The sequence below is a fragment of the Hyalella azteca genome, unplaced genomic scaffold (assembly GCF_000764305.2).
Source record: "Hyalella azteca isolate HAZT.00-mixed unplaced genomic scaffold, Hazt_2.0.2 contig2554, whole genome shotgun sequence".
In the NCBI taxonomy this organism is placed as follows: domain Eukaryota; kingdom Metazoa; phylum Arthropoda; class Malacostraca; order Amphipoda; family Hyalellidae; genus Hyalella; species Hyalella azteca.
Genome location: NW_025932824.1, coordinates 199,969 through 221,988, shown reverse-complemented (window position 1 = coordinate 221,988; position 22,020 = coordinate 199,969). Strand labels below are relative to the sequence as shown.

Here is a 22,020-nt window from a genome sequence, read left to right as displayed (position 1 = left end):
CATGACAACTTGACAAGTATCCTGGATATATCATCATAAGCCCCAAGCAACATCTGGTCATAGTCTAGAATCTTTTGAACATGCTCCAGCCACCAAGTGTTAAGGGTATGAATATTTAAGAAATAAATAGGAGGTGCTTATTCATAATATCATGCAAGCACATGCATATTATATTTGGCAGAAGTTTAAATTATATATACCAATTTGGAATATTGGACAGAAGTTTCCTAAAATGGCTGCTAAGAACAATCATTTCACTTGTGATTCACAAAAATCACATGTAAAAAATAAGTCACTTTTCTTACATTTCATGAAAGAAAATATGAAAAGGCCAAAAAAATGGAAACAGTGTCAGACCAATCCTTATGTTGTTGTTAGTTGTGACCAGATTCACACTTGCTCTTGGGAGGCTCAGGTGGTGGCAGGGGGGAAGGCACTGGGAGAAGGGGGAGATGGACAAAGGCAGGGAGGGTAGCCAGGAACGCCGCTTCCTCCACGGGACTGTCACACAGTGAGGAGACGCTGAGGGACATGGGGAAGGTGGGTCAGGGCAGGCAAAGAGATGCTGGACGCCGGACGGACTTTAGAGGATCCCCCTACTCCGGGAGGGCAGATCTAGGAGAGTGTCCAATCCTGGCAGAGTAGGATGCCAGGGAGCTGCAGTATCCCGAGCGGAGCTGGGATAGTGCTGAATGGTAGGGGCGAGGGAGTGAGGCCTCCAGTGATTCGGCAGTGGTGGGGCTGCAAGGATGGTGTTGATAACGTCAGTCGCCACAACACGGGAGGCAATCTCCCTGCGGAGGGAACGCAACCAATCTCTGCCACATCTCCATTCTACATCGTGGGACGTGGGGGTACCTTGGCCAGCGTGTCAGCTGGATGCCCGGCATACTAGTCGGTTGGCCCAATCGGCAGAGGCCCCCGCCTGGATTGCTGCCGGACGGAGGCTCCTTTCTTAAGAGGTGTCCCTTATTACCCTGGGGGGGGTGTCCCTTATTACCCTGTCATGCAGAAGTAGCTGCCATTTTTTGGAGGGATGAGCTATGCGTATTCCGTTACTCACGTTTTTAAGCAAACACCTCTGTGCTTCTTTTAGCTGTTTTCTGCAAGTAAAATTTATCAACACAGCAAATATTTTTTTTGCTAGCCTACATAGGTACCTTAGCACAGGTACTTTTCTAAAATTTCACTTTTCACACTTTTTTCATGGATATTTTAGTAGTATATGCATGATAATTCATAGGCATTTTTTTCTGATTCACAAATAGATTCTGTCCAATTTTCCACTTTAGACTTTAGTGCAAGATGAAGCAAAAGGCTAAATTCATTAAATTGTTGAATTATTCAATATAGGGCCAGTACCCACACTCCCTCTGAGGCTCTGTCCCTCAACTTGCCTCAAGTTAATATTTGAGGCATGTAAGTAGATCAGTAAAGTATCATGGACTTCATGGTCCATGGATTGGAATGAGCCGACCATGGTCATTCATGTCATATCATTGTCATACATATTACATTCATGTCATGCATTATCATACTGTTATTCATACATGAGTGAGATACAGGCTATTGGTTTATATCTTGAGTAGACGCGTAAGTTAAAAATGAACTGATTCCAAAAAATCTCTTGTTTGCCACTATAATTTATGTGCAATTTTGCAGGGTACAATTTCTGAATTTTGCATAATTCATGTGATTCTTTAACTACATAGCATGTCCTGGGAGTGGGACTCCTGGCAAAACAAGATTCAAAATTTCATCATTTGATACCCTTTTATTGCTGCTCAAATTCTCAAAAGACTAAGTAGGTAACACCGTAACATATATAATTTTAGAATCTTATTATTATTCTTATGGCTTCTTCATGCAATACAATTTTGATAAAATTATGATGAATATATCTAGTAAGAATCTTACACCTAATAAAATCATTAAAATGGCAGGAAAAAGAAAGTTCTATTTGCAGCTTGTAGACTAGACATTGATATATTAAATAATTCAACAATTTAATGAATTTAGCCTGTTGCTTCATCTTAAAATACACAAACGTGCTAACCACAGAAGTCTTAATCCCCTACGTACTATAGTAGAAGTAGGCTACTTTAGTACTTTAAAACCCGTGTTTTTTTTTTTTTTTTGTATCTACGTTAGTTGGACTTGCAGCAACTCTGTACAGTGGTTTTGATTTAGGTAGGTACGACTGAATCAGACTGAGCTGATTACGATTTGATTTTACGACTGATTACGAGTTCGTACTTTGTTTAAATTTTGATGAGCTGTCAAGAGTCGACTTTTTGCACAAAAAAAAAAAATAAAATAAATAACTAAAAAAATATTGGATTATCAAAATATATTTTTAGTTTAGTTTGACGTAACGACTTAGTTGCGATAACCCTGAGGCGTTCCGTTCGATTAGCTGACACCAAGACTAGTGAAATATGAATGACGCAGGTGATGATTAACCATAACCAAGTTTCTCGTTTTTGGATACTGGCACTAAAGCAATTCGTCCGCTGTTTTTGCTGACATTCAAGTCGATGTACCTTCAATTATTTAAACTGAGAATTCCATTGAAATTATTCACTTCGCTTTCAAGGAAGTAGAGCAATTGACAGGTTTAAAGCTAAATATTTTCTGCTATGATGAGCATTCAGAAAAAAACTGTTACGAGAAAAATACCAACAAAAGTTAATGTGATGGAAAACTAATTATAGAAATAGAAAACTTTGTAAGCCACAAATATTACTTTTACGTGTGTTGGAGTAGCCATCTAAATACCACAAAGGAAAATTATTATAGAATCCTCATCAATATATATTAAAATTGAAATTATCAACCAGAAAAAATTGCCGTAATTCAGACAACTTGTTCCGTCACAATGTACGCAAATATGAAGCGGTGTGGCAAAAGGTTAAAATGATACAATGAAGTAATTCAAAACACTAATTAACATTCGTTGGGACAGTATCAGCTTTAATGATAACTAGCAAGAGAATGTGTTACATCTAAGTCACGAGCACACAGTTCAGTAACAAACAATAGGTCACATCGGTTCGCTCTCAAGCAGGTAAAATCATGAATCAACAATATCAGAAAGCAACAGTGAAGGATGGTAACAAGAGAATCTTAAAGTTAGTGAAAGTGGGGAAACTCGTGCATTCCAATATAAGATACACTGATACTCCACACAAATTGCAACAATTCATAAAATTGAAATATTGCTAGGTCAGCTATACGAAAATGAATGGATCGTGTGTAATTCAATATAAAGGCGAACAAATTTTATAATTAGTTGAGATTCTGATTAATTAATAGTTTACACATGCATTGTGAGAGCAGTCCTAACCATGTATTCGTATGAGAGGTTGCACTCTTTGAATTAAGATGCAGTTGAGGAGTTAAAAAAATATATTAACTTAATGCAAACCAAATTAAGATTATGCACCAATATAAGTAAATCACAGCGCAGCTCACTACCTGAAGAGACCACACGACACCTTACTAATAACATCCATGTACTTTTACAGGTGGGTGAAGAAATGAAGTTTCATTTCGTTCGTATTTTCGGTAATGTAAGGACAGTGAGGACACTTCAAGGTCTCTTGTTTGCAGTGAACGAGCACGTGTTTAGCGTGGCCCAGACGTGAGTAGCTCACGAAGCCACACTCATCGCACGTGATCACTGGAGCGTTGGTATGCACGCGTACGTGACTGCGGACCTGCAGCATGTCAGGGAAATATTCTTCACAGAAGGGACAACGCATGTCAGTGCCACTTCTTCCTCCGGTCGAGTACAATTCGATGAACCCATCCAGAGTGCCATCTCGTGCATAGACGTGCACCATTACGTGCCTCTCTATGGAGCCTTTGTTTTCAGCAACGAAGTCGCAATCCTCACAATAACATTTTGATTTGTCCGACGCATGCATCCTGGCGTGGACAGTCATCTCAAGCTCGCACGAAGCCTTGAAGCTACACTTCTGACACTGTAGACATTGGTCCAAAATATGTTGCGCATGATGGCTCTTATATTTTTCTTTAGAAGAAGTGTAATACCTACATGAATTGCAATGGAAAATGAACACTCCTTTATGGTTACGGAATATAAAAGCCGGCACAACCAAGCCGCAGTGGAACCTTATCTTGGTTCCAACACAATTGCCGTATATCTTCTCTAGGATGGCCTGAAATAAAAACCAAGGTCAAAACTATTAGTACAATGAGATGTTGGAAGATCATAAGTACTATTCAGAAACATTCGAGTACGTATTTGTCTACAAGCAACACCAATGCATCAATTATGCGATAAAAGAACAAATAAATACAGTGCACAAACCTTTCAATTGTTCCAATACTGCGGTAGCAAATAAAAAATAAAGTTTGAACAAAATAATTTAACATGCAGGTATGAGGAAAGTGTTATGTAGAGTAAATGTGTCTAAAGTCAAGTTGGATTGAAATAACTTCCGGACACTCGTATCAAGCGCACAACTATATGCCTACTTGACGCACAATTATGTGGAATTGTTAGTGTCTTAATAACAGATGCAATGAAATTTCCGCACAGAACGCGTGGCCATGAAGCCAATTGTATTTGAGAAGCGAACAAATGAAATGAATTATTGAATAACCTAAGATACTAGCTAAATGGTGGGAGTCCATTAGAAAATCACCACCATCAAACATCATCAGCTCAACTGAGCTGCGAACAATTTATATGATAAGACATACTTTTCAGGTTGCAAATAGTATTGCTGAACCACAGAATATAATACGAAAGACCACATACCTTGCTGACAGCATCAGTTGCGGCAATCGCCACTGGTGCTGCTGAAGCCGTCCTAGGCGAAGGCTGAGGTTGAACTAGTCTCTCGACCTCCGAACGACGGGTAAAGGCTGCCGTCGAAGCTTCAGCTAAATGAGCCGAATGTGAAGTCGTTGCAACTGTCGGTACAGATTTTGATGAGGTGGTCGAGCACCGACTCTCTGGACTTGAACTTGTGGAAGAAAATGTACCTTTGGGCCGAGTATCGGCCAGAAACTTGTGCGGGTTTTCTCGAAGTTGTAGGGAAGTTACATCGGCGGCTGGCTCGTGGCGACGATGAAGTTCATTAACATGCACTGCTTTCGTGGGATAACTCTTGTTTGATTGACTTTCGTCCCTAGCATGCGAAGAGGACAATCGAGGTTCAACAGTAGAGCCTATTACACCATCATCAACTCTGACTTGATAGTCTCTTCTGTCCAAAATTTGCGAAGTACTAGAATTAGTTGACAGAGGACGCGTAGCAATGTTTTCAAGATCAGTTTTATCAGCAATGTTTATGTGTAGTGGTGCATTGCGCACAGGAGAAGTGAATGAAATTGAACTCTTTCTTTCCTCTGTTTTTCCACTTTCAGGCCGCACGGATGACGTACTTCTTGCAGGACTCATTGATAACACATTGCGTTTCTGAAGTGCTCTGGTGCTATCAGCAGACAAATAATTCTGAGCATCGCCGCTCTGGCCATGTGTAGTTACATCAACTGTGTTTCTATTTCCTAAACTATATCTGGAATCATTGCTTTGGGCTAAATCTCGATTCGAGACATTCTCTCCTCCCGCACGTTTGATCGTGGTAGAAGAGGGGATTGAAAGCCATGCATCTGAAGAAGAACCTTCATCTCTGGCAGAGAGGTTCGAATAATTGCCTTGGTTCGGCTCAGTCGCCTCTTCATCGCACTGAGTATCATCCGTGTAATCATCTTCTTCACGTAGCGTCATCGAGATACAATCCCATTCTTCTTGACTCAGTAGATCATCAACTAAAGTGAGATCGCTCTCGTCTTCGGGTTCATCTTCAGAAATTTTCGGGATAATTGTTTGAGATACTTGGTTGTCCGAATTCACCTCACTACTTTGGTCGTTCGTATCCTCAGTTGAAGAACTTTTCGACGTCTTATCGAGCGTGACTTTCTTATTCGGTACCGAAGTTTCAGCATTTTCAGTGTCAATGTCTGTTCTCACTCGTGAAAGAACACGTTCGATACTGTCAGTAATTAGACTTCGTAGTTTTTCCTTCTTCGCAACAATAGATCTTAACGGCTTAGAGTTAGCAGAAGACACACTTTCTGAGGTGTCTTCCACTTCCTTGGAGCGAGTTGGAGTTCTCAATACTCTCCTAAGATTATATTCTTCTTGCACAGCCTTCTTCCAAATGTCGTAACCCACGTTTCCAGAAGGACAAGAATTCTTCGCATTCTTTCTGGCTTTGTTCCTCTTCCCAAGAGCTCGCGAAGACGCAGATGATTTCGGAGGACGAGACAAGCGTTTCAATTGCATGGGAAGGAATTTCTTAGCGGCGTAATTAATTTCTTTCATTCTGTATGAAGAAGTTCCTGCATGCGTCAAAAAGCCATAAGTATTTTTCCAGAGCTTTTGAATTTTGAAGGAGCCCTTTCGCGCGCTTCCATACGGATATGAGGGTAGCAAAGTTAGGTTCACGTCTACAGGCAAGAGGCGGTTCCGTCGAGTCAAGTTTTGTCGAACATTCTTGGTGCGGGACGCAAGCAGCCCGCGCCAATGTTTGTTGACGTACTCACTAACAGTCATGTTGGGGGTATCATCAAGTCGACGTTTCTTCACAGAACTACCTTGGCCTGAACCACTGACTGATTCAGATAAACGTCGTTTACGGTATTGTTCAGAAGTTTCATCCGAGGCTCCTGTTATCGTCGAATTATTCTTGCCCGGACTACCAACACTGAACAATGACGCAGTCTCGCATTTACTAGTTGATCGATCCACTGAAAAATCATTCCTACTTTTGAGAGGCGTGAATAATATTCGACAGGGATCGTATCCATGATCCTTTTTGCGAGTTCCATCAATCGCAGACGGCATTTTCTCCGCAGATAAGCCAACCTTTTGCGGAGAGACATCAATCGATCCTAAATCAATGGTCGTCATACCTCCCATGACACGTAAGTCTAACTTTTCGACCATGACCGAAACTTTTCCTGAGTGAGATGCAAGCGAATCGTTAAATTCACAATCTGACACTGAACTTTCCTGACCAGGGATATTTTCAGCAGAGTTGATGCAAGGGAGAAATATATCTGAATCATTCGAAGCATCAGATGTCGAAGCCATAGAGTTTTGGCCGCCCAAAGAATGTTTTTTGGGCTCGCCGCCATTCCCGTTCTGGTAGTTACTTCCTACACTGCCAACCAATTCCGCTTTCGTCACTCGATTTTGAACTTTGCTTTCTACAGACCTATTTGCTTCACTCGTAACTGCTTCAGAGATGTCGCAGGTTGTTTTTACCATATCATTGTTGGTTTCAATACCCGAAGATACTCTGAGATACTTCTGGCCAACAGTAGTAGGCAAAGAGTCACTTGAAGAAGCACGCATTGATTCATCATATTTTCTTTTCTTTATATTACGGTTTTCTTGAATTGATCCAACTTTAGGAGCAGGAACAGCTTTTGAAATGCTAACACCGTTACGAATTAGCTTAGAAAAATCTGTTCTCTCCTCTGGTGTAATTTCAAGGCAGGAGGTGGCACTAATATGGCTATCATGACTTTTCTGGTCCTCGTTAGAAACTGTGGAACACGTCGCAGCAATTACTTTCCCAGCTCCAGGAACCTTAGTAGTTGGCTTGACATTATTATCGCTAGCATAGGAGCCGAGTTTACCGAACGGGTTAGTGGTAATAAGAGACGGACCGTTCTGGTGGGTGTTCACACAAAGTTTTTCACAGTTAGTTTGTCCAGTATTTTTCACTCTGTTATTTGCATTACCCTGTTCTCTGTCACCTTGTTTGTCGTTTTCCTTGGAACTGAAGAGGCTGGTCTCAGCACAGGAATTATCTTTGTGAAGACTGATAACTTTCTCCTGCCGTAAAAAGTTTTCTTCGATTTTTTGTTCATTTTTCTTCTTCTCAGTGTTTATGGCGTGTGTTGTATTGCTAACATTTTCTTCATTATTACCTTCATTTTCCTGAGATGAAAATCCACTCCCATTCTTCAAGCTTTCAGGCTTTTCCATTCGGTTGGTCTTCTTCACGGAGCCGTCAGTTTTGCTGTGGCTCTCGTCTGAGTGATATTTTTTACGGTCTATTTTGCTTTGAGTCTTTTTTGAAAAGTATTTCTTCCAGACATCACAGAAGCGTCGACGATCTTCCCGTTTCCGCTTTTTATTCCGATGAATATTTTGATAGAAATTTTTGCTTTGGCGCTTATCAACACACTCTCTGGAACTATGATGGTCATCTTGACTTTTATGATCACTTTTGCTGTCTTCGCTGCCCTTACTTTGGCGTCGGTGATCTTCGCCATGAGGATTCATCTTTTCCCGGACATTACGATGTTTTCCAGAAAGCCGATCCTCTCTTTCACTGCTTTTGTGTCGACGCTCTCCCTTAGTTTGGTTCCCATGGCCACAGTAATCTTTATCCAAGCTTTTACTTCGGAGGGCTTCCTCATTGTCTCTACGATGACATTTTGACTGATATTCGTTCAGATCTTTTTGTCTCGTGCCATCATCAAAGCGACCTTCTGCCCCTTTGCTTGCACTCCTACGGGTTTCTCGCTCGTTTTCAGTTCGGCAATCTTCTTTGCTTCTGCTTTTACTTCTACGAGTTTCATCAACTTTGTTTTTACCAGGAATGATTTCTTTGCCTTTACTTTCACTGCGACGACGCTCATCGCTTCGTTTATTTTGACTGTCATTTCTGTCTCTGCTCTTCCTGCCGCAATCATCACTTCGGGCTCTATGTCTGTCGTCTGCATCTCTTGTTGCATTCTTCTCTCGATTGTCAGAATCTTTTGTGGCGTTCTTTTCTCGACTGTTAGAATCTCTTGTGGCATTCTTGTCTCGGCTGCCAGATTCTTTTGTGGCTCTGTCAGAATCTTCTGTGGCGTTCTTGTCTCGACTGTTGGAATCTTTTCTTTCCTTCGAATCTCGGCTGCCGGCATCTTTTGTAGCATTCTTGTCCCATCTGTCTGCATCTCTCGTTAAATTTTTGCTTTGATTGTCAGCATCTTTGATTCCATTCTTGTCTCGGCTGTCAGAACTCACAGTTGCATCGTCATCCCGCTTATCAGAACCTATCGTTGCATTCTTAACCTGACTGTCAGCATCTTTCGCAGCATTCTCAAGTTGACTGCGTGCATCTTTTGCGAAATTCTTGTCCCTACCATTAACATATGTTGCAATCTTGTCACGACTGCCAGTATCTTTGGTGTCACTCTTATCTCGGCTGTTGTTCGCATCGTTTGTTGCATTCTTGTCCCATCTGTCAGCATATTTTGTTGTATTCTTGTCTCGACTGGTAGCGTCTCTCGATGTATTTTGGTCCCCTTCCCGACTGGCATCATTTTTTGTTGCATTTTTGTCCCGGCCATCAACATGGTTTGTCTCATTCTTGTCCCGACTGTCTGCACCTTTTGTTGCGGTCTTGATCTGACTGTGTTCACCGTTCGTCACATTCTTCTCCAAATTGGCCTCATTTTCTGTTGCGTTCACGTCGTGACTGTCATCATCTTTTTTCGCATTATTGTTGCATCTGCCTGCATGTTCCGTAACACATTTTTCTTGACTGTTATTCACGTTTTTGTTTATTCTTGAACTATTCTGCTCTCGACATTTCCCTTCATTCGGCTGATCTGCCAATTCCAGCGCAGATTGACTGCCGATAACGATTTGTTTTCCATTGAAGCAATCCTGTGTTTTGCGACACGTTGCATCACCTCCAATTGAATGTTTTTCAGTCTCCTTCCCGTGCATTACTTTGACAAGGGTGTCCACACTGGCTAATTCTAAGTTCTTACTTGCAGCACTCTCACTTCCAGAGCCAGAGTTCCTATCCTCCGTAGCCACATCGGACGCAAGCACCACGTCTGGTCCGCCCAAGAGGGCGAGCAAACGATCTCGATGAAGTTCCTCGTTTCCTGCTCTTGTCGAAAAACTTTCTACTGAAAGTTCTGAACTTTGGGGCTCGTTCTTGTTTTCTTCAGCTACGCACGTGTCCTGATGCAAGCTTAGTTTCTTACCAGCGTCATTCTGTTCAACATTGACTAGGACTTTTCGACTGGAGTCTATTTCTAATGCCGACACAGAAGTCAGCTCGCGGGCACTCGCAGTCAATTTTTCACTGAAAGAATCTGAAAAGGACGATTCACTATCAGACTTAACTTCCATATCAGCATCTTGACCAATTTCAGATGAGAAATCAACGAGTGTTTGAATTATGCCCGACATTAAATCTACGGGAGATTCGACATTCTCGGATACTTTATCACCGTCATTCGATTTCACGTGCTGGTTGTTTTCCAAGTCGCATGAGACAAATCCCACTTCCTCTGAACCATTAGCCTCCTTCACGTTCTCAGGAATTATTTCAACCGTAGAGGAAACTTCACCGAACATCACTTCTTGCATTGCTTCGCCTTTGCATGAAGGAGATTTTATTTCCCGATAGTTTAGTTTTCCATTTGAGTACATACTCAAAAATTTCTCTTCTGTTTTGCTTCCAGAGTTTACTTCAGAAATACTAAGCTTGATAGGAACGTTACCTTGCACTGTGTCAATGTTATCTATCGATGACGATACATATTTAGCACCTCTGAATAACAATTTTTCATGAGGAGAAATAAGAACGTCCGTACTGTCCAGACGACTAGGCTCACGAATGGCACGCGATTGTCTAGCGTCCAGGCTTGTAGGGCCTTCTTGGTTTAGTACAGGCGACAAAGCTGTGCCAGCACCGGTGAACTCATCTTCTTTCTCCGTGTTTCCAGCAACAGACAATATATTTCTTTCATCTTTAACCATGCTATCACTTCTTTCTGCGTGCAAAATGAGCTGTAGCTGCAACAAATTATTGGGATTTAGAGCAGGTTTTTCACCATCTACATGAAGATCTGTAAAGCCTTTCCCTATTCTCGGCACCATCTCGATAGTCGACTCTTTTATGGGTAATATTTGACAAACTGGAGAGGCTTTTTCCACACTGCGCGAAGACAAATTATTCACCAAGGAGTCTTTTCGTTTTGTTGCGGATAATTTCCGGGCAGATTTTTTAAAACTTGGTGGTGATTCTAAACCACAGTGCCTTTGTTCCTTGCTGAAATCTCCATCACTAAACTCATCGTCAGAAATATCGGAAAGGCACAATTCCAATCTAAAATCATCATGAAATGAAAGGTTCTTCGTCCCAGTTTTACAAGGACCATCATCAGCGGGAAGTTTAATCAATGGCGAACTCGGAAAATCAACTAAAGAGTCGAGGGAAGATCCTCTGCTCAAATCTGATATCATTTCAGATGTTGCTGATGCACGACGACGCTCCAAAGGAATTGTTTCGGTCGAGTCCTCAAGTGAAGCAGCATCATCACTTCCACCAGCAAAACTTGTCTTCTCCTTCTTCACAAGGGGCACTGCCAAGTCGTTCAGTCCACGTAAATGCAATGCGGATAATTCCGTCTTGTTCCCTGAGCTAGCGCACTGAAAAAACTCGCTTATGCGCTCATTTTCATCTGACGAAGTGTTAATAATGCGTTGTGATCCCTCGCTTGGTTCTGAAAGTTCTTTGACAATTTTCACAGTGCTAAGAGATTCAGTGATATTTACCACCTTAGCTTCATCACCCTGTTCTTTACCGGAAAAGACGTTAACTTTATCAGAAGGCTTTTTAGTAGAGACTCCGTCATGACGTGGTGAATCGGTCCATCCTGCTAAGGCTAAATTGCTGCACGTGGAAACGTCTTTACCTGAAAAATTACATCATTTTAAAACAAAATAGAGAAGATACAGTTTTTTGTAATCCATATACTTTCAATTAAATATTCACGACAAACCTCATCCGAAGTGAGAACAAAAAAGTTGAACAAAAAAAAGTGACAACAAAAAGAAAGATGACAGGTCACAGATATCCATGATTTTGCACATGACCTGACATCAAAACGCAACAATAAGATATAACTTCGCCGTGGCACCAGGCAAAAGCGTCTTCCATGAAGAGAGGCTCAAGACAATAAAAGTTACAAAGAAGGGCTGAAGTACTTCAGACACGAAAACAATTGGCAAACATAAAAGTTTACAAAAAAAAACATACGATATAAAAGCGCGAGAGAGGAGCTGAAAAAAAACTGACAGTAATATGATGTTGAATGTCGTAGAAGAAACCACCGATCAAGAAGTCAACATCAAAACCAATGATCGTTAGTCCCACACACAGCATAACATGAAGAATACATGGCCACTCGTAAGGTCGATTTGTAAAAAGAAGTTTCTTACCACAAAATTAGTAATCCTATTTGGTCTACTATTCAATTAATCAATTGTTTAATTACGAGACCTCAAGTGAACATAGAGTATTAATATATGGGATACATCAACTGTGATATTATAATCAAGCTGCGCTAGGAGAAGCAAAGTATGTTGCACTCACCGTCTTGTTCCAGGGGGCTCTTGCTGACACTGGTCCGTCGGTGATTAGGAATATAGAACGAACCAGGCTTGCGGATGTTATGTGAATTCATGCCTTTTTTCTCTAAATTTCCGACTACCTTGATATTTAGAACTTTCCTTCCTTCTTCATGACGTAAAGTTAATAACCTGCCACTTTCATACAAGGAGATTGTTGGAAATGAAGGTTGTTCTTTGGAAACGCCATGTGGATTTTGCCCTGTATCAGAGTCAGAACTTGATTCCTCTCCAACACTTGGTTCAGCAGCGTGAGCTGCAGACGATGCATCAGTGGACAGAGAACAAGGCGCATGAAGAGAGGGAGATTCAACAGGAGAAATTAACCGTTTTTCAGACGCTTTACAGGACTCTTCGGAATTTTTATGTGACAATTCCAGGCACGGTGCACCACCAGGTGCAGCTTCACCACTGAGCTTCATTGTGGCGGTGCTCGACTTCACGCACTCAGCCTTCATTTCTGCAGTCTCGGTGTTGTGATGTAGCGAGTCTGCACGCCCTCCCGTCATGGCGGTGCTTGTGTCCGTTTTGGTGTTGCAGCCACTGACTAAACAAACACAAGATAGTCTCAACCCTTCTACATTCTAAATAAATACAATTACAGATAATTCATCAAATTAGTGAGACTCAAAATCCTTCCCTACCCTCTTTTTAGAAAACATCTTTGCATAGTCAACAATCTATTGAAATAATAGCATGAAAATGAAACTCAGCAAAAATAGGTAATATCCTAGAAACAAAGCAAGAAAAAAGTTCTTTTATTGCCATTAATGTTATTGTGGTCAAGCAAAAATTTACCATACTTCTTATCACAATGACTGTACTTCATCTCACCTGGAATATGGAGAGGCCGCGACACCACCGGGGGAAGAGGGAACGTAAACTGGCCCCTGCTGGAACCTTCCAGGAAAACTTGGAAGCACAAACGGAACGCAGGTCCATCAATGTTCTCTGTCTTCTTAAACCCAGCTGAAAAAAAAAAACAAGAATTAAAATTGTAGTCAGAAACGACAAGTCAGTATCAGGAATAAACATAGAAATAAAATGGCTTATAGCGAAATGTGGTAGGAGCTCCTGGGCTTTATTCAAAATTCATGACTTATTTCAAAATGCTTAGAACTCAATGGGTTATTTTATCAAAATAAGCCATTATTTATTAGATCAAAAAACCTCAATGGCTTATTTCAAATAGCTTGGAGCTCAATTCAAAATGCTTTTAGCTCAATGTCTTATTGCAAAATGCTTGGCGCTCAATGGGTTATGTTATCAAAATATGCTATTATTTATTAAATCAAAAAACCTCAATGGTTCAATTAAAAATGCTTTTAGCTCAAAGAATCAATTCAAAATGCTTTTAGCTCAATGTCTTATTGCAAAATGTTTGGCGCTCAATGGGTTATGTTATCAAAATATGCTATTATTTATTAAATCAAAAAAACTCAATGACTTATTTCAAAACGCTTGGGGCTCAATGGCTTACTTCGAAATGGATCTATTTGAAGTTGTTCTCTCTTGTGAAGCGCCTCACGATGGCAGGACGGCACCACATAATCCAGAGACAAATCAGTAAACTTGCACGTCATGTCGAGCGCGACCGTCTTGACGTAGACGCCATGAGGCTCCTTGCCCTGCTCGTGGCGCAGCTCCAGAGGGTGCGGGTAGTGAGGTGGTCCGTCAGCACTCACGCACGACACCAACACAATAGCGGGACCGTAGTACTCCATTATCTGCGAGTCAGTGTGACACATTACATGCAAATCAGCATGACACATTACTATGACACATCACCTGCAAATCAGCATGACACATCACATTCAAATCAGCATGACACATCACCTGCAAATCAGTATGACACATCACCTGCAAATCAGCATGACACATCACCTGCAGATCAGCATGACACATCACCTGTGGATCATGCACGTCAACAGAAGCATGCACTCCAACTAAAGAATTTTATGGCGTGTGACATGATTCCCATTTAAGGTTTAGCATAAAATGTTGAATTTAAGGAAATATTGGTGACTCCACACTAATCTTTTTATTCTATGTTCAAAGAATTTAGCTGAATATTATTAATGGAAAATATATTCAGAAACAATCAAGCATACAAAGTTATTTTCATGAGCTTGTCACAAACTGACAACTTAGATTAAAATAAGCTAAACTTCTATTGACATTTGATGTACTGCCATACAGCAGTTATGCACAATAGCCATTGTAAATACAGGCACTAATGAAATGTCAAGCTAAGCACATTAAGCTATGTTAGGCAGTAAAGAAATCAATCGCAGTATTCCAGGCAATCGTTCACAGTCCACCTCACATAAAAGGAAGAAATTCCAGCACATTTCTCTACAAAGAAATCAAATTTCAATGGAAACATCTTGATATTTCAGAGTAAGATTAATAATGACCATTATAACATGCATTGCTGAGCAAGCACACTTGCTCTAAAGGAATTGAATGAAGATTGTTTTTTTTAAATCATACCAAAATAGTGACAGTGGAGAAAATGGTCAATGTGAGTGATGTATACATAGGGGGTGATGCATGGCTAATGTTGACCGAGAATTTTACGTTACATTGTCATGTAGAGTCACAATAAAATTATATTTGAACATGACATAATTTAATCTTGTCCAGTATATTTTACATTTTTTAATAATAAGTACCGGTATGCATTACAATTAGCCTAAAGTTCTGTAATGTGTGAGGTCTCATGAAAAAGTTGTTGATGGTAGTAAGTCAGTAAATTTGTGCTTGCACTTCTTCCCATACCAAATGTGGCTTCATTACTTTCTAACAGCATCCAATGATTCAAATCTTCATCTAGCTTCTAATATATGTAATCTCAAGTGAAAAGAAATTGTCTAAAAGTTGCTTCACAACAACGGATTAAACAAAAAATTATAATTATGCATGCCCAATAGACTTGAGACTGACTCTTATAGCAGGGCAGGTGGTGTGAGAAAGTGTGCTGTTGAGGCCTTTTATGGTGCCTGAACCCTCAGTGCCATCAGCCAGCTTCTCGAGCCCGCAGTCGCTAGGTTGCTCGGTTATCTCCACCTGAGTATACATATGCATTACACATCAGGCAAAATGCCTACACTAAATGCAATCAATTCCAATAAAATGTTAGCGAGACTTTCAAAAAGCAAAATGGAAAATTATAAAATTAATTCTCTTTTTCAGTAATATTTTTAAAAGTTAAACACTTAAATAAAAGTCAAGCATTTTCAGACAATAGTTACTCAACTTTTAACTCATTTTTATTTGGTTAATAATTATCAACTTAGTCCATGCACATAATTTCAACATACTTTATAACAAAAAACTTTGATTTAACTTAGAAAATTCATTAGTGCAGAAAAATTATGAATAGCAAAAAGCCAGTAACTAAATCATTAAAAAGACACTCATAGATATAGGTAATACTAACAAATGCATTGTGCTTCTTCATAAGCAGAGGATTAGCCACAAAATTAGTGGGCTTGGGAGGCATAGAAGCCATAACATCCAAGCGAGCAAGACTCGTGCCAGAGGCAGATGAGGCCAACTTCTCCAGCATCTCCTTGAAGCTCTGGTGCATCTCGCCTGTGACAATTGAATTACATCATTGAATGCAATACATCACAATGGCATTTGCTCAAATTCAAGTACATTGATCAACTTTTTTAAAACTGGATATGATTTTCAACAAATACAGTAGAATCTCTAAACAAATATATTTGATAAAAGAAAGATTAAATTAATATAGCAAAATGATCCCTACATTAGAATTGTTTTCTCATCTACAAAAAGTATATTTTAAGAAGCTCATTTCTATTTTTAAAAATTTTTACTCAATATTAATCATGCATTTTAAACTTTTAACCATATTTTTAACCTTTTTTTGGTGATCTTCTTTGAAAATTATAAATTGCTGAGAGTCTTGACAATTAAAAGTAAAGTCACTGCAATATACCATCATTACAATTGTCCAACAACCAACAGTAGGACTCCTTCAAGTTAAGGGATGAAATTTATATAAGGATTTTAAATGCCCTTTTTAAAATTTGCAGCTTTAATCTATTCTTATTAATAAGATTTGATTGATGCTATAAGGTGATGGCAGGTTGTTTCCATGCATGTTGATTGAAGCTACAAATCCCCCCATGACACAGTTCACTTACCACTGGTTGAGGTGCTGGAATCCATTGCTTTGGCTGAGTGCTCCTTGTTGGTGGTCTTGGTCAACCCCAGGAGCTCGTTCCTAGACATTATCTGGCTACTAATGTCAATAAGATTAATTTGTTGAAGAGTCCATTCTTTGTACTTGTCTATATACTTATGTCACTAGCATTAATTATTAATAATATTTATACTAAAATCAATCCAATCCAAATTCAAGTCAGCTTCTGATATGTGTTAAAATCATATGTTTCTGCAAATAAAAACAAGAACTTTATTTCAGAATATTGTCAAGTAAAAAAAAAGAATGCAGTCTCTCTTACCATAGAATAAATGTTCAATAATAATGAATCAATTTCACGTTATTAATAGAATTATGGGGCACCTATAGCACATCAACAGAAGAAATTTCTTTTTAAAAATAATCTTGATTGATGTGATAGAACATTGTTCATTATTACCTACTGGCTTTTCTTGATCTTACCCACTAAGTTGTAGTCATTCATTAATCATTGAATTAATTTTAGAAAAACAGTAGTTAAACTGATTGAACTTGGGATCATGAAATTTAAATTATTTCTTATTAGGTATATAGATACTTTCATAAATGTATAATAGCTTGGTAAGGCCCGTTCTTCATGTGAACTCCAATACAACTTTCTGCATCAAGACTCAGGATGATGTCATTCATACTGTGCATATTTTAGAAACATAGTAAACATGGTTAGTCAATCAAATGTCAATAAAATTCAATAGTAGTCAAGCATGTGGCACATGTACATGTTGTGTCAAAATGGTGGAAGTGCTTATACTATGGAATTGGCGGACAGTTTGCCGAATCTGTAGAAACAGCATTTTGTTGTCGATTCAGGAAATCGGATGTTAGAGTCAAAGTAAGAACATTAATCAACAGTTACATTTAGAAATGATTAGATAAAGTTCCTTTATATTTAAATATTTAAAAAATACTTGGCTGACTGACCTAACCCCAGATTCCTATAGTGTAGAAATGCTGATTCTGAGGATTCAGAAAATTGGCTGCCGGCTCCATAGAATCAGCAATTCCACATTTTTTGGCACAATAAATACATATGCTATCTAACTTAATAATCCAGGTGTCATTTTCTATTACACTGGTATCAATAGCCAGGCATCAGTGGCAAATTCTGGAAAATAGATTACAAGTATATTCATATTTTCACATGTAAGGTTTCAAAAATAATGGCAATGACAGCTCAGGATGTGTTAACTATCACAGGCAAATATTTTTCAGCCAAGACTTTAAGAAGCAAAGCCAGTAGTAACTAGTAAAGATGGTTATTAAATGCCCCATTTCTAATTAGGAGATTAATTCCTGATAGTGACACGAGCTAGATAATCTTCAAGATGTTGGTATTGCATACTGTAAAATGTGGTAACATTCACCATTGTGACATTTAAGAAAAGAAAACCCTATACTGAAAAAGTTCTTGCTCCAGAAAAATTGTTTTGATGGCTCTTGATGTACCATGAGATAGCCTATAAATGCAATAAAGAGATAGATTTTTATATATTTATTATATGACCATTTGTAACACAAAAAGGTAAGCGCTAAAAATGGTCCACATCAACTCGTCACTGGTCCAAATCAACCCGTTTACAGTACAACAATGCTGCCTACCAAGAGAATAAGTGCCCTTGTGTACTCTACTATTGACTCACACATGATATACAAAACAAATTTAAAAGTAAAACAAGGTTTTTGAAGACAAGCTATTTGCTGCATCAAAATTCTCTGTATCTGAAATCATTTGATAACTTCAAGTGGTTTGAAAACCATCATAAATCCAGGCAGCTGGCTTGTCTTTCATAGATGATTTCAGGCCAGAATCCTGATATTGAATAGTGGAACAGTTCTAAATACGAACCTCTGCTAGAAAATGGAATTCACATTGGTGGGACTCAATTTCTGCAACAACAGTCAAGTTCATTAAGGCATTGCAACTAAGGCATTATATAGGTACATTGATAACTATGCATTGTCAAATAAAATATATCCCATATATCCATACTGATTTGAAGCCATTCCTTAATTCTGTGACATAGGTAATTCAGAAGATGGGGCAATATCACTGGAGTGATTGGAGGACCTCAAATTGCTTTCACAATTTAACTTAGTCTAATATTTTAGATATCCAAAAAATTAGGTTGTTCGCTTTTTATTGTTAACCCTATAAACTTTTTCTGCTTTTCAAAGAATACACTCCATTATCAAATTCAGGCTTGCAGAATTTGAAACCCAGTTTTCACTACAAATAAAAACTTTCCCAGCTATAAATATGCAAATAACATGGATTTGAGGTCTCATCATTCTTGCCATTGCATAAATGTCATCAGTTGAATTTAAATTAAATTAATAAATTGAAAATGTGTAATGTGCCCAAAATTGAACAGGGTCAATTGCAGCATGTTGTATTGCATATAAATTTTATACATACTTCAGGTCAATACATTATACAAGTTCTGCAGGCTTGATATGCGTGGTTCAGTTGTGTGCTGCAAGAAGATATTGCTTATATTTTTCTACTCATTAAAATTTGAATAACATTCAGGAGAAAATTTTTCTAACATAAGAACAGAATCAAATGAAAATTAATTTTATGAAAATAAGGCTTTCACTATCAAAATATAATCAAGAACCAAAAAAAATTTAAGAATTTTCATCTTAAATCTGAGACCAGCATCAGATGAAACACAAGAGTTGGCACAGTGATTCTCACTGGCAGCAAGGGAATTCCTGAACACATTATGTTAATGTATCAATGTATCAAAATAAGCCATACATATAGTTATAATCAATTCCTTGCCTAATAAAATTTAATTTCTTGCAAGTCCAATTCATTTTAAGAAATTATTTTGTCAAATTAACTTGCCAAAATCTCACTATGGTGCTAATTCTACAACCCAGAAAGCAATCATCTCGTATGTACATTTGCTGTAGAATAAACTAGAACCTAAGTTGGAGTGTCATTTGTTTGTTAGCATTTATAAGGATATGCACGCAAAAGCAAATAACCGCATTGAAAGCCACAAATATTTTACTGATAAATTACAGAAGTAGAAAAACCAATTTTTCAATAAAACCCTGGTGGTTGGATAATTTGAAAAAAAATTAAGTTTTTGTGACCCCAAGAGGGCTGTGCTTTGGATAGGAACCAAACATTGTTGCAACCATGAAAAAAAATATAGTTACCTTAGGCTATCATTAGAAAAGCTATTCATACAACTAGCCAATATTCAACCTTTTTAGTGGCAGTTGTTTTCTGGACATGGGAAGGCCAAAAAATGTTTGGTTTTGCAGACGGCCAAAAAAATGGCACACATGTAGGACAAACTTTACATTTGTTGATTAATACTTTATGGCCAATGGTGACCCTTGAACACCACAATAGTTTTAGTTTATAATTGATGGATTGATGCCATTTATGATAATAAATACCTAGATCATAACAATGTGCCTATGAGAAATGTAAGAACCTTGCATCAAAATTATGAGATAAAAAATGCAATTTGTAGCCACCCTTCTCCTGCATTCTAGAGTAATTACTGTTGGCATGGTGCAAAGGATGTTTAATTAAATATAGCACTCTGTAGAAGATTGCTTAATGGAAAAGTTCATCAAACAGCATATAATCCTGACCCAGACTGAAATAACAGCAAGAAGTTTTCTGCAGGTAAGCTAAAGCTGTGCAAGCATGTGGGATATTTAATACCAATATTACTCACATGATTAATAATTATTTCAATTTTAACCAATATCATACATGTAACTGAAATAATACCATAGCAAAGCATGAAGTCACCCCCAGTTAAAGGGTAAATCTATTCAAGATTCAGGTGATTCCCATTTGTTCTGGTCAGGATGCCTCATGTCAGGAAATTAATGGTGGAATTGGCTGGAACAGTTGTAACCAGCTGGTGTTATTGTTTTGCTCCTACAATACAAAAAGACTGGCAATGTTTTCTCCACCTTGCCTTCAAGATCCAGTATATAAAGATTCACATTGCTTGTACTAATAATTTTTACCATGACCTGTTGTGTGCAATAGCAGCTTGTTGCACTGTACTAGTGAAATTCCTGCAAAAGGGCTCAAGACACCAATGGCCTCAACAGTTTGAAAATGACAAGCTGCATCATATCATTTGATCACCTTTCAACAAGAATTTATACCAAAATTTGACAGTAGCAACATTTAACCAGGAAAACTACCTATGAAACCCAAAACTAAGCACAGAAAGATGTGCAGATAATTTGTAATAAGCAGAGGCATGATAAATAGTCTGGAACATAAATTGAGGGACAAGGTGGGCTTTCAGATATGATATTGCCTACTAAAGGCAATACACATTTCAGACATTTTAATACTTACATTTTAGTGTAAGAATGCCTGCAAATCTGGCCTGTTGATTACTACTTTTAATGAAAGAATCTTGGAAGTTTCTAATAAAAACATCTCAACCATAATTTAGCCAAGTAAAAGGGCTCAAAAATTTGTTAACAGAATGGAGAGACAAAACTTTCTAAGCCACTACTGGATTTTTGATCCTCCTGTTCATAGACTTTGGAGCAGTGAATCACCTTTTTTGCACAAAAAAAAATTCTTTATGAATAGACCAATTCTAAAAGCTATAAAAAAAAGTTATGGCTAAAGCTTCATTTGCCAAGCCACAGGTAAAATGTGAAAATTGCTTTCTTTTATGGCATTTATATATATGCATAGTCTGTTCATAAGAAAACAGTGAATTAAAAAAAATTATATAGAAATTTTTTAATATTTAAATTTTTTTTCACTTTTTAAAATTATTTATTCTGTCAATTGATTCATGCATTGTCTCCAAATTTATACAAATGTGCAAAATTTCAGATCGATCGGACAGGTAGAAGTGTGTTAAATATTGCTCATAAGGTTCGTAGCAGACAAACAAGCACTCGACAAGAATTAAAGTTAAAGAGAAGTGTTGTAAAAGAGAAATAAATCAGCTAGTGAAAGACTCTGGGCTGAAGGCGTGGAAGAAAGAAATGGAGGGAAAGGACACTCCAGAAGTGCATCAGATGAAAGCTATGCTAAAAATGAATGTATGTATGATGGTACCGTAAAATGGGGTAACTTAGACCACTTTTTTTCTTATAAATGATGCCATTTTCTTACTAGCTAAATTAAACTCGAATTGAAACATGCAAAATACAGGTCTATACTCTAGCTTCACTTACCATAAATTGCTGGCTCCTGCCTCTCATAGTATTAGATATGCAAACTTTTTAAATCTTTCTATTGTGTTATGTAGCCTCAGTATTAGGCCTTTAATGCCCATTGACAAAATTTTTCTATGTC

At 38.4% G+C, this 22,020-nt stretch overlaps 2 protein-coding genes across 2 annotated transcripts; both read right to left on the bottom strand.

Annotated features, from left to right (window-relative positions):
* Positions 1-2,801: 2,801 nt before the first annotated feature.
* Positions 2,802-12,773, bottom strand: LOC125179541. The gene is made up of 4 exons (XM_047885611.1): positions 12,441-12,773; positions 9,040-11,760; positions 4,790-8,886; positions 2,802-4,184 (listed from the first exon to the last, which is right to left on the bottom strand). The coding sequence occupies exons 1-4, from the start codon at positions 12,529-12,531 to the stop codon at positions 3,522-3,524; spliced, it is 7,572 nt and encodes a 2,523-aa protein (XP_047741567.1). The 5' UTR covers positions 12,532-12,773; the 3' UTR covers positions 2,802-3,521.
* On the bottom strand, positions 12,617-16,943 carry LOC108678170 (embryonic polarity protein dorsal). Its single transcript, XM_047885613.1, has 7 exons — positions 16,651-16,943; positions 15,918-16,072; positions 15,422-15,544; positions 13,956-14,202; positions 13,310-13,444; positions 12,803-13,022; positions 12,617-12,677 (listed from the first exon to the last, which is right to left on the bottom strand). The coding sequence occupies exons 1-7, from the start codon at positions 16,736-16,738 to the stop codon at positions 12,617-12,619; spliced, it is 1,029 nt and encodes a 342-aa protein (XP_047741569.1). The 5' UTR covers positions 16,739-16,943.
* Positions 16,944-22,020: the final 5,077 nt, after the last annotated feature.